The sequence below is a fragment of the Cygnus atratus genome, chromosome 8, assembly GCF_013377495.2.
Source record: "Cygnus atratus isolate AKBS03 ecotype Queensland, Australia chromosome 8, CAtr_DNAZoo_HiC_assembly, whole genome shotgun sequence".
NCBI classification, from domain to species: Eukaryota; Metazoa; Chordata; class Aves; order Anseriformes; family Anatidae; genus Cygnus; species Cygnus atratus.
Genome location: NC_066369.1, coordinates 13,562,957 through 13,576,029, shown reverse-complemented (window position 1 = coordinate 13,576,029; position 13,073 = coordinate 13,562,957). Strand labels below are relative to the sequence as shown.

General features: G+C 36.7%; 1 protein-coding gene across 3 annotated transcripts in view; it reads right to left on the bottom strand.

Moving 5' to 3' along the window:
- BRINP3 (BMP/retinoic acid inducible neural specific 3) overlaps positions 1–13,073 on the bottom strand; it is a 252,538-nt gene that overhangs the window by 104,691 nt on the left and 134,774 nt on the right. Inside the window, exon 3 of one of the 3 annotated variants that reach the window (XM_035537312.2) lies at positions 6,739–6,929. The exons of 1 other annotated variant lie outside the window; for it this stretch is intronic. In XM_035537312.2, the coding sequence (XP_035393205.1) occupies positions 6,739–6,929 (191 nt within the window). Of the gene's footprint in view, positions 1–2,597; positions 2,797–6,738; positions 6,930–13,073 lie in introns of those variants that run through there. One more of the 3 variants, XM_050712419.1, reaches the window with a different exon arrangement.

Sequence of the window (13,073 nt, the reverse complement as noted above, 5' to 3'; positions counted from 1 at the left end):
ATCTTATTAATATCTTCAGGAATTATCTAAATAAAAACAATGTGAATAATCTTTTGCATAGTAGAATAGAATAATGCCATAACAACTGTAACTCAATATAAATTTATATTGGAGTAAATGTATTTTGTTGCACATGCTAATACATATTCATATGTTTTTAATTTTTAGCCCTATATTCTGCTTCAGTTATTGAGAGATTGTTTTCTTGTACCCACAACTTTGTAATGACAAAAGGATCACGTGCCTTGATGTTTTATATTTTCATGTGTAGACTGAGTAGTGATAGGAAAAAGCAGTGATTCAAGCAACTCTCATCAATCCCTGACAGAAAATGAGGAAATGATTAAAAAAAAAAAAAAAAGAGAGAGAGAACACTCAAAAGCGGATATATATGAGCATCGTCCACAGTTACCTACTTGGAGCTCTGTATTCATACATGTAAATGTATCTTAAAAAAGACATAAAGGTCTTTGGTTTGTGCACTTCTCAAAAGTTTCTTGTTAAATAGAATACATCAGTTACAATAGCTGTAATGCAATATAGTATTATATATATATAAAACCATTGTTATAAAAAATCGCTTAGTACCACTAGAAAATCTATTCCTGTATGAATCACAGAATATACCATTAGGGTTTTATCAGATCAGTTTCCCAAACTTAAGCAGATGCTGATGGAAGTACACAGCTTCAAATACCATATAAATTAATGCTAGGCCAGATGTGGCATCATTTCTGTGGTTCAACTGAATAACAGTGCACATTAATTCCATATATACCACCTGTGAAAGGATTTGAATATTTTCTTCCTTGAGCAGATAGGAAGAGAAAAGAAAGAGAATATATCACTGGGCTTTTTTCTTCCCCTTAGTATCCATTATATTAAATGCCAGAAAATATACAGACCTGTGGGGTTTGTATATCCAATAATAAATTTTCAAGGTTCTTTATCACATCAGTTACTTTAGACTGGGCTCTCTCTTACTTATTTACCAATACTTTGTACCTTACCTTGAATGAAGTGACACAGAAAGCAAAGATCATATCAGCAGTTAGTGTAAATTATCATAAATACTTTAGAGTTCATTGAGATTCACTGATTTTCACCACCTGAAAATTTCTCCCATCTCTATATGCAGTGTAATGTACTACTCAAGAGGAATATCAATCAGGGAAGGAAAATCTGACCCTTTTTTTTCAGTTCACAGAATAGTATAGGTGTGAATATCAAATATGTTTGCATAACTGTAATCAGTGGAGAGGAGAATAACAGGAGGTTGGAATTAAACTGATTTGCTGATATCCTCAAATTGTTGTAAAAAGAAACTACCTTTTCTTTTTCTTTTTTCTTTTTCTTTTTCTTTTTCTTTTTCTTTTTCTTTTTCTTTTTCTTTTTCTTTTTCTTTTTCTTTTTCTTTTTCTTTTTCTTTCTCTTTTTCTTTTTCTTTTTCTTTTTCTTTTTCTTTTTTTTTCTTTTTCTTTTTCTTTTTCTTTTTTTTTCTTTTTCTTTTTCTTTTTCTTTTTCTTTTCCTTTTCCTTTTCCTTTTCCTTTTCCTTTTCCTTTTCCTTTTCCTTTTCCTTTTTCTTTTTTTTTTTCTCTCAAAGCTTTCAGAATTATGAGAGATATTTCCTCACCAGAACAGGCAAATGCATTGATGGTCTGGTAATGAGCATTTTGAGCACTTATGTCTGACAATAGGAGCAAAAATCTCAAACATTTGAAATTGTCATTTAGCCAGTTGACCTCTAATGCTTTAATTCCATAATAAGCTTGGCAACCTTCTGCAATTTTATTTTTTTTAAGAGCAGTTATGGTGTTCCAGATGCTAGGAGGACCCACTGTCTTCCTCTTGCAAAGCACCAGAATCAAACTCATTTCACCCAAATGCCAGGAATAAGACCTATAATTTCATTGTAATGGGTTACTTAGCTGTAATTTCCTCATCACCAAATCTATCCAGTTTGCTAAGCAACCTTGACATCCATATGTAAGAACAGTGTTAAACATGGAATCCATTGACATTTTCATCCTCCTACACTTATTCCACAGTGGTGCCCTGGGCTTCACAATAATTTTCAGGTCTGCAGCTCCCTGCTCCATCCTATTTGTTGTAAACCTTTAAGGCTTATGGCAGCTAATACTTTTGTATATTATTCAGAAGGATAGATGTTCATGCACCATGCTGTAGGCAAGCAAAAGCATCAAGTATAAATGCAGAAAAAAAAAAGAAAAAAGAAGGAGAAAAACAATATTGTGTGTTGTCTCTCACTTGATGAAGAACCTGCTTAACAGAAGTGCTAGTTGAAAGCTGGTAAAGAATTCAGAAATACATTTCATGGAATCAGAGAATAATTTAGGCTGGAAAGAAGTTCAAGAGGTCATACAGCCTAAAGCAGTTCTAATAAGATGAGATGCTCAGGAACTTGTCCAATAAAGTCTTCTCTCACCTTCTAGGATGAAGATTACGTGTATGAATCCTCTCTTGCCTCTCCTGTCAAGCAGTCCTGGCCATTTTTGGATGGGTTGTGTAAATTTGCAATCTTACTAAAGTAAGCAGGACATGTGTTGTTCTAGAAGAGTGGAGGAAAATGCCTCACCTATTAGTGATGGCCCAGCCTGATACAGCATCCCCATTTTTGTGCAAAATTGAAAGAAAATGAGCAGCCACATCTCTCCTTTCTCTGCAAATTGGATGCTGTAGACAGTCAATGCAGAAAAAGAAGAGGTTACTCCTATGCACAAGCATGTGGATTCATCCATGAACTCAATACTCAATCATGGCTTTTGCTGTACAAACACTGGACTACAAAATGTTCTTCTATTGTGCAACTTGAAGCTGCTCATTATGGATATTTGACTTTCCTTATGTCATAAGCATATAAAATTTCCATTCGATAGAGAAACAGTGAGAAATGTCTTTTTCCACATTAACTTGTTGCATCACAGAAAATAGAACTTCCCTAAATTCTCATTTCAGAATGCCCTTGAGGAATATATTTCTGTTTGTGAATAAAGACATGGGAATGTCTCACAAACAACTATGTGCAAGAGTTCCCTTTACAGTCAAAAAGGGATATTCATGAAAGCCAAATGGTCACAAGGGCACACAAATCTTACCACAAGATCATTCATTTGCCAATTTTTCCTTTATGGCCATGAATACAGATGATTGGGGATTCATTAAATAAAAGAAATATGCACACTCTGTTTGGTCTTCTGCTTTTTAGAAGCTGCATAGGTGACAAAGCTTTCAGAATAAAACTCCTCATAATTAAAGAAAAAGTATGAATACATTATTGAAATAAAATAGATGACATAAGTGTTAAAATGTGGACAAGCATCTCTGGGAATTTCCATTCAATCTAGCCCCAAAACAGGAATGAACACATACAGGAAATTATAGGGTTATTAGCTACCTTATGAAAGCACTCTTAGAAATTACTATTTTCCTATAACTATTTTAATCATTGAATTTTTCAATGTATTCAGCACCCATTCAATGATAATGGAAGGCTGCAGGTGTGTCTGAAATTATGCCTAAAAATTAAGGCTAGGCACTTAAATCGAAACCTTAAACATTAAGCTTAGGCACAGTCCTAAAGTCAACATTGTCTCCTTGTAAGTAGTAAACTTTTGCAAGTATATGGCAGCTACTGCATTTTAGGGGCTTTGTGAGATGGTATTAAGAGAGAGGAGAAAAGGGGACCCTACCCCGGATTCCCTGCAGGAAATCCTATGGGTTTGTGGATCAAATTTAATGTTTAAGATGAAATTGTCAAATGTCTTTAAAAGACCTGTCCTTAGGTTTTAGTTTTTACTTAGGCCTATACTTTCTAAAAGGCATTGAGTCTGAAGCTCTTTTGTGATCAGTGTGATATTGGTGCTTTGTACTTTTGAAATAACAATTATAATTGTGTTAGCCTGTTTTTCTTAGGTTGTTAGGTTCAATTTCAACTTCAAAGTGAATTCGATGATATGGCTGTTTGTATCAAAATTTATGTTAGTTAATAATAAGAAAGTAGCTAATAAAAATAACTAAGTTTTACCACTGGATAATATTTACATTAGCATACCTTTTGCAGCTAAATCTTTAATTATTGTACTTAAATATTTGGTAAATATTTAATTTCTTTTCTGCAGTTAGGTTTACTGTTCAGCTGTGCCATACACATAAGAAAATATATGCTTATTTCTGAAATATGTACTTTTTGTATGAAAGAAATACACTAAGCACATTTAAAAAAAATAAATAAAAATCTGGGAATTTTATTCTAAATTGCTGGTCAACACATGTAATTTATTCTTAAAATTCAAATGGTGATGGATTTGCTGAAGAGGCACTGGTTTTGAAAATAATGATAGGAATTAGTTCTGTATTGTTATTTTAACATCTACAGTAAGACAGAAATTCACCTTGTTTCTAGAATGGTCTTCTCCAAAAGAGAGCTACTGTTAGCCATTTCAGTTGCTACAAAGCTCAGATATCAGCCAAAAGAGAAAAGGGAGGCTGTCATTTCCTTAAGATATGGTTAGAAATCTGTTATGAAATGTGTTAAAGAGAACCATTCCTCAGGTGAATAAAGGATTTTGACAAGACTGTCCTGCTGGAAGGATACTCAATCACTAGAATTATCTTTAATATAATCACCCACCAAGGGATAAAACTGCATTTCTAAAATGTCAGTTCATTTTATGATGACTCGATGGGTAATCTCAGGCACTAATTATCTTTTATTCAGAACAATTTATGCTCTCTCTTGGACATTAGGCCTCTTCACTGGATTTCTTCAATCCATTTTATGACCAGATCCCAATTACACGTCAGGCTACCCTTTCTAAATTAGTCCATGGAGATTTAGAGATGCAGCTTCTATTAAGGTAATAGGAATCACATGGAAAAGCCTCTCCATCCCATTCTGAGACTTTTAGTCCCACTGGTTAAGTGGAGAGTAGTCCTAAAAAGGGTAGACTGGCAATATATGGATTTCCAAGCAAAGTCATTTAAAAGTCTCCTAGCTGAAAAGATTTGTTGGAAATAACTGTTACTGGGTTTGTTGCTTTATCTCTGCAGTCCTATAAGGGAGCCAGACACCTGTGTAATTTGTTATTTTGCCATATTGTTTTAGGGTCCTCTTACTGGTCCTCTTACTTACTTCTCCTTCTATGACAAAGTGACGCGCTTGGTGGATGAGGGAAGGGCTGTGGATGTGGTTTACCTTGACCTCAGTAAGGCTTTTGACACCGTTCCCCACAACATTCTCCTCAAGAAACTGGCTGCTCAGGGCTTGGACTGGCGTACGCTTCGCTGGGTTAGAAACTGGCTGGATAGCCGGGCCCAGAGAGTTGTGGTGAATGGAGTCAAATCTGGTTGGAGGCTGGTCACAAGTGGTGTCCCCCAGGGCTCGGTACTGGGGCCGGTCCTCTTTAATATCTTTATCGATGATCTGGATGAGGGCGTCCAGTGCACCCTCAGTAAGTTTGCAGATGACACCAAGCTAAGTGCGTGTGTCGATCTGCTCGAGGGCAGGAAGGCTCTGCAGGAGGATCTGGATAGGCTGCAGCGATGGGCTGAGGTCAACTGTATGAAGTTCAACAAGGCCAAGTGCCGGGTCCTGCACCTGGGGCGCAACAACCCCAAGCAGCTCTACAGGCTGGGAGATGAGTGGCTGGAAAGCTGCCTGGCCGAGAAGGACCTGGGAGTATTGGTTGATAGTCGGCTGAATATGAGCCAGCAGTGTGCTCAGGTGGCCAAGAAGCCCAACAGCATCCTGGCCTGTATAAGAAGCAGTGTGGCCAGCAGGTCTAGGGAGGTGATTGTCCCCCTGTACTCGGCTCTGGTGAGGCCGCACCTCGAGTACTGTGTTCAGTTTTGGGCCCCTCGCTACAGGAAGGACATGGACGTGCTCGAGCGAGTCCAGAGAAGGGCGACCAAGCTGGTGAGGGGTCTGGAGAACAAGTCTTACGAGGAGCGGCTGAGGGAGCTGGGCTTGTTCAGCCTGGAGAAGAGGAGGCTCAGGGGCGACCTTATCGCTCTCTACAGTTACCTTAAAGGAAGGCTGTAGTGAGGTGGGGGTTGGTCTGTTCTCCCACGTGCCTGGTGACAGGACGAGGGGAATGGGCGAAAGTTGCGACAGGGGAGTTTTAGGTTGGATGTTAGGAAGTACTTCTTTACCGATAAGGGTTATTAAGCATTGGAACGGGCTGCCCAGGGAGGTGGTGGAGTCGCCATCCCTGGAGGTCTTTAAAAGACGTTTAGATGTAGAGCTTAGCTGATATGGTTTAGTGGAGTACTTAGTGTTAGGTCGGAGGTTGGACTCGATGATCTTGAGGTCTCTTCCAACCTAGAAATCTGTGTCTGTGTCTGTGTCTGTGTCTACTGAAAACTGTCACGCAATGACTTCTCAGTGCAGAGCAACGTCCCCAAAGGACCAGCATTATGCACACCAGGAACTCAGGCCTAAGTACCTCACTCTTAGCAACGGGCATTCTTTTCTTATTGTCCTTAAAATTGTTTACAAAGAATCAATAAAACAAAGTTTATCATCAGCAGAAGAAGGAGCCATAAGGCTGGAAGACAAAACCTGTTCCTGTTCTGTAAAATCTAGCCAAGGGATAGTGGCTCAGTTTAGCTGCTCTGGGAACAGAGAACACCACAGTTTTACAAGGAAATCAGTTGACCAATGCTTTTAGTTCAGTCATGTCAAACTCATGCACCATATTTCCAAGCATTAACCCTACCTCCCAAGGTAGCTGATAGTAGGAAGTGTGTCCCATACTTCTTGATAAGGTTTTCTGTGATCTGTTGAAGTGTCGGGCGGCGTCCTAGTAGCCTTATGTTACGGAAGAATTCAGGGGCAAGTGGCAGTGGGGAGCCAAGGAAATTTCTTCTTTCAACAGCAAGATTGTTTACTTTCCAGCGGCCAAACTCTCTGCAAAGTAAAGCGATTCTCATTCAGAAATATGTCATTCAGACAAATGTCTTAATTTGCAAACTACTCTGCTCTGTTGACTAGCTGGGGGCAACTAGCTGGGTATTACAGCAGGCCTTGACAGTGACACTGTCATGTGTCATAGGCATAGGACAAGCAAAAAGTGTTATTTATTGGAAGTGGAGGGAGTATTCCATTACAAAATAACTGTCCGGGAAAAAAAAAAAAAAAAAAAAGTCATTTGGGATGCTGCTAGTTCTTATTGTTTATGTTTAGTCCCTGATGTGAATACAGCCCTAGAACAAACAGATATGTTAGGAACTGAAAGTGCACTAATAATTTTTCAAACTTTGAAACAAAAGCAATAAATACTTTCATTAACATAAGGCAACTTTTAAAAATATTTCAAGAAATGGGCCATGTTATTTGCTTTTTGATAATAAGCCACTTAAGTACATAGCTAGCTAATTTGAACAACATACATTATCACACCACATTTCACTTTACTATGATATTTCCAAAGTTTTCTGTACTTTTGGCCTTCATTTTGAAGAAATATACAGGTAGTATGTCTGATTCCTAAAACAGATCACTTTTCAATTGTAGGAGGGATAAAAATCAATTCATAGACTTGTCCCCTTCCTCCCTGCAAAATACATCACTGAGAACAGGGAAAATAAACAGGTCAGTTACACGGTAGTAAACACATCTTTTATTCATTTACATACCAATTAAGATACCAGGTAGAGTTTTTAGCATAAGTACTCATTGCTCTCAAAATCTAGCCAAGACACTGAATGTCTGCAGCAACTTTGCTTTTCCAAGATACACCAACAGCTACTTTGGTTACAGACTCGAGTGTTGTGAGAATTAAGTCCAAGACAACCTTTGGACTGTAGTTTAGCTTTGCCAAGTCCTCTGTCAATTAAGATTTGCCCTCAGATAAGGTTGTAAAAAAGCAAATAGATTAGCGAGCTTGAAAGACCCTACTGAAGGTCCCAGCTAAATATAACAAAACATTCATTTTCAAAATTAACGCAAAACACAAAAATCACAGTTGTAGCTAACATATAAGATTTGTGTGATATTTGAAACAAAACAGTTTCATGGGGCTGAATGAGTAGTATGAGCTGTATAATACATAAACACTATTTTTTTCTCTTTTCAATACTTTTAAGTCCAAGTCTATGAGAACCCAAATTAATACATTTTTATATAGTCCTTCTTTCTAGCAACCTCCTACTTCCCTTGCAGATCCAAATTGCCTTGTCCCCAGGGTAGCTTACACATGCACATGATAGGTGACAATTTGGTGTAGCTCCAGTGAACTGCCTTCCCTCTCAGATGCACTCTTGCAGATGCTTTTTTTCTCAAAAATAAATTGGAAGAATTATAGTAGAATGAGTATTATGTAACTTAATTGATCTTTAATGTAATTTACCAGTCAAGAACACAGGACTAAGCAGATGCCCACTGTTTCTTAAAGACTCTGTATATTCTCCATATGCCTAAATTAGTATCTGGAAATTGCTATTTTATAGATGGTTGGTTGGTTTGTTGGTTATGTTTTGTTTGCTTATTTTTTAATTCATTTGCCATTTGTAAAAGTTTTAATCTCTTTTTAGAAGTCAAGATGACCATAATCCATGCTTATATCCCCTTTTTATTGCATCCAGAAGAGTATCACTAAATGCCTCTTGCTATCTATGTCAGCAAGTTTGTGACTGAAGAAGAAACTGTCAGAAAATCATCTCAATCCTGAGTTAAAAACTGATGCTGAAGATTTATCAGAGTTTCTTGACAATCTGAACACTTTCCATATTCAGAGAGACCATTTTATTTTCAGATTAAACCTTGACAACTTCAGTTTCCAACTCTTAGAGATTTTAATTCATGTCAGGTAGATTAAAGGCTCTTCTAAATACTACTCACGTTCTGTGTAACTAATTACAGCTCTTGTCTGAATCATCTCTTAACCTTGGACTGTGTCAACAGCTGCCTTTTGTGTTTCTTTCTGAACTGCAGTTTTAGATGGTAAGTCATTCTTACAGCTCTTCTTCAAAAGATGGAAAACTATTTTTTGGAGGAGTAAAGCTAGAAATGGTGGTCTCATCCATACTAAATTCAGAAGTATTTCCAAGTTCAGGTCCTCTTGTTCTACTAGAAGTCCTTTGTTTACTGAATTTAGGGACTGAGTTATTCTAGCACTGTGAGAAATTTGTTTGGCTTAATTAATCAGACTTGATTTAGAGAACCTTCCTTCCACAGTTTTTGCTATGAAAAGATTGTTTTTCCGTATCTTATGCTATTTCAGAGAGAGGACCTAGGCTAATGATTTTGTAAAATTTAGTTTTGTTTTTATTTTGAGCATATCAATGAAAATAATTATTAGTACACCAATTAATCTTCCTTTCAAATTCACTGCTGTGGAAACTGAGGGGGTAGAATATGGGAGCTGCTTTTTTTGTTGTTGTTGTTTGTTTGTTTGTTTGTTTAATATAACAATTTTGTGACTCTGTCAGGCTGAGATGAAGCTTTTAAAAAACTTACCAACCAGCTTACAACTTTTCCTGAAGTCTTTCTTAAATCATGTGTTTTGGAACTGTGACAGACGAAGATCTCTTTCCATCTCTCTCTTCTTATCATACAGTAAACCTCAACTTTTATTTACCCATTCCTCTTACAGTCGTTCTCTCTAACACAAACTCTCCAGCCCTCAAATGATTTTTCTACCCAATGTGTGATATTCTCCTTTGGAAATAATGTTCCTGTTCACTGCCAAAGGCAGACAGAGTTAATGAACCTTCTTAGTAGAGAAAATACCACCTTCCATAGTCATTGGAATACCATTCGCCAGAAGAATACCTCCCACAGAACGGCATAGCATCAGCACTGGCTGCTGGTCAAGAAAACCAATTATGCCTTGAATACAAACAGTGGAGTTACTAGAAGTTTATTCTCTCCTCCTCTTCATCTTCTTCTAATGTGTAAGATCCAAGACTAGCAGCTGTCTCAGTGCTATCAGGAAGCTAAGATTTAATAGCATGTGGTAACCACTATGCTTCCGATCTATTTCCAGACTGAACAATATGTTAACCATTGGATATAGTGCTTTATTGCTCAGGGCAAAGTTGTTGGGAAGGATGGCTTTGAGTTCCTGGGCTTACACAAGAGGAAGGGCTTATATAAGGAAATAAATCAGTCCAGCTCCCAGGATAAAGGGTACAATAGAAATGCATTATTGTCATAAGCAGCGCCAGAAGCCATGAGCTGCATTCTCTCTTCCTACATAACAGACCCACAGATTTGTATGTCCTACCAAAAATCTGTTCCCTCACTGGTTTGTTAACACATATGCAAGAGATCTGAAGCCTATTAGTGCCAATTCTGACCAGCTGTACTGCATGCATGCCGCAGCCTGTTTCCTGAATGGGGTCTCCTGCCATTTGCTCCATTTAGAGAAGGTTAGGTTGAAGTCATGTAGCCAGGACAGGGTAAAAATAGCATAAAATTTTAAAAAGCACTGTTTAAAATATATGTGTGTATATATATATATATATATTGTTATTTCCTACTATTTCTTTTTTTGTTTTGCTACACTGTCATCAAGAGTGATGCTCAATCAAAGAATAATATTCTGACATGATGTACCTCTCTGTAGAGTAGATGTGGACATGTTTTCATCTTGAAAGAAGTTAAAATTACATGTGGATCTGAAAGTAATTCTAGGGCAGCAGGCAAACAAGGGTTGTCAATGCCTCTTTTGAATTTCAAGCCATTGTTATTTTATTTCAAATGTATATATAAATTATACATTTCTTTTTATTGTTGCATTCATTTTGACACATTTTAAATTATACGGTATGGGGAGATATAGGGAAAGCTCTCGATAAAATATCTAGCTGAAGGAAATAAAAAATGCCATTGTACTCTATAATTGTAGTGTGTGTAGAAGATTTGAAATGGTCGTATAATCTCTGCTATTCCAGATGATTAACTAATAGATTTATAGTGAGTCTAATGGATTCTTCTTAAACACAACACTCTTTTCTAAGGTCAACCATACCCAATTGGGGCCCAGATAAAATTAGCAATGTTAGGCCTCGTTATAAGTAACTTAGGTGTTCCATAAAACAGCATTAGTGCCAGGAAGCATAAATATTAATAAAGAGTAGTGTTGCATAGTTTGGAAAGCCTGCTTGGAGAATGAACATCAGATTATTTTTAATATTACAGAACTCAGTTCTGCGTTCTCTGTGCTCTTAATGTCTTCTAAATGACACAGCTCCACTTTTGGCTGGTGAAAAGGTAACTGCTTCAAATGGGCTGGAATGACAGCAGGATTTTGAAGCCAATGTTTCCCAAGCAGCTGAAAGTTAATCTGTTGGCAGAACAGTTCAATGGGAGAATATATGGTGTTTTTCTGTGCCTACTGTCTTTACAAGACTAAAGATTTCTTAATGCCTGAGGCCATAGCTTGAATAAGACCAACATGATGCTAAATGAAATGACTACCATAGTAATCCTCAGAGGAAAAAGGTCAACCAGACATTATAATGCTTATAAGTTGTATCATATACTAATCATGCACTGATCATACACTGGGGCTCATGGAAACTGTGAGCTGCAGAGACATATACCAAAGCTGGGTTCAACAGTCTGGTTTCAACAGGAGTTGTAACACTGTCAACCACACTCCCTGTATCCCATTTTCTGCAAATGCTATCTTTAGATAGCTTTAACTGTTAAGAAAACTTGTACACAGGCTAATTCCAACATAGGAGACAGGCTCAGAGTGGGTTGTAGTTATGCCCTTTGAACCCAGCTACACCACATTCTTACAGATTTTTTAAAGGAGGATCCCATAACAGCAATATTGCATTACCTTGCTGCTACTACCTACAAACCATTCTGCAACAGTAAATATGTAAATTGTGTAAATATAACATGCAAATATGGAAAATATTCTCTAAACACTGGAGTTAAAACACTGAAGAACTGGCTTTTAAGCGGAAACTTCATCCCCATGTGGACAGAATCAGGTAATGCCCAAGGCTGCAGTATTCACAGATTTTCAGGTGAAAAAATCCTCCTCACTGGCATAGGTCATAAAACTTTACATGCTAATTAAAATCAGTTAAGTGGTGGAGAATCTGCCACAACTTTCATTAAATGTTTGTTACAGTGGTTTTCTACTATTCAAAGGGAAAGAGAAAGGAATTTGTCATATATCGACTGAGCAGCCTTCTAAAAATATCTACCTACTTATAGAAACATAATAGGGACAAACACTGTAACACGGGGAATGTAAATATAACATCTTTTGTCTGAAAGAAGAAGCTGAGTCTGTTAGTATAGAATGCATCAAGTCTGTGTTTCTTAAAATTGCCAATTATCCAGAATTGGTGATTAAAAAGAAAAATAAAATAAATTTTGAGATATATAAAAGTACTTTAAAACAAATTTCCATTGCTGAAATTAGAAATGCAAGAAATACTGTATTTCTTCATTAACCACATCCTTACTATCGCCTCACATTTTCCCAATACCAAAGCAGAAATGTTTGTTGGATACATATATATCTTCCACATTATTTCTTATATTTAGACTGACTTTCATCTTATAATAATTAAGCAATATCATTAGGATTATTTCTTACCTTAATATTTTACCATTATTTTGAAACATCCTAGTAATATTTCTTCCCTTTGTATGCCTTTTTCACCTTATCAGTTTCCTAGTACTTGAAATTCTACTTCCAAAACTTGAATTCATTTGTATCAGCTTCACTATCTTCTTGCATTATGCAAATGAAATATGTAGAAACTTAACTTATGAAGTATATAGAAATCTATGAACAAATATGAACAAATTTCAATAAAAATTATATACATTATATACCCATAATATATTAAAATTTATTTATTTTTCTATGCATAGTCAGTCAGATTACTTTCCCTCGTACTACTGATGTAAATGATTTGAAACATCTCACTTGTCATGAACACTATGGATGGTTTACTATGGAAGAGAAAGAAGGGTAGATTTCTTTTTGTCTCTGTCTGATAGAAATTTAACCTCTATAACATATATTTTTATTCCTCCTTTAAAATCCGAGTGGGAACTATTTCTGTATCTTGTCTT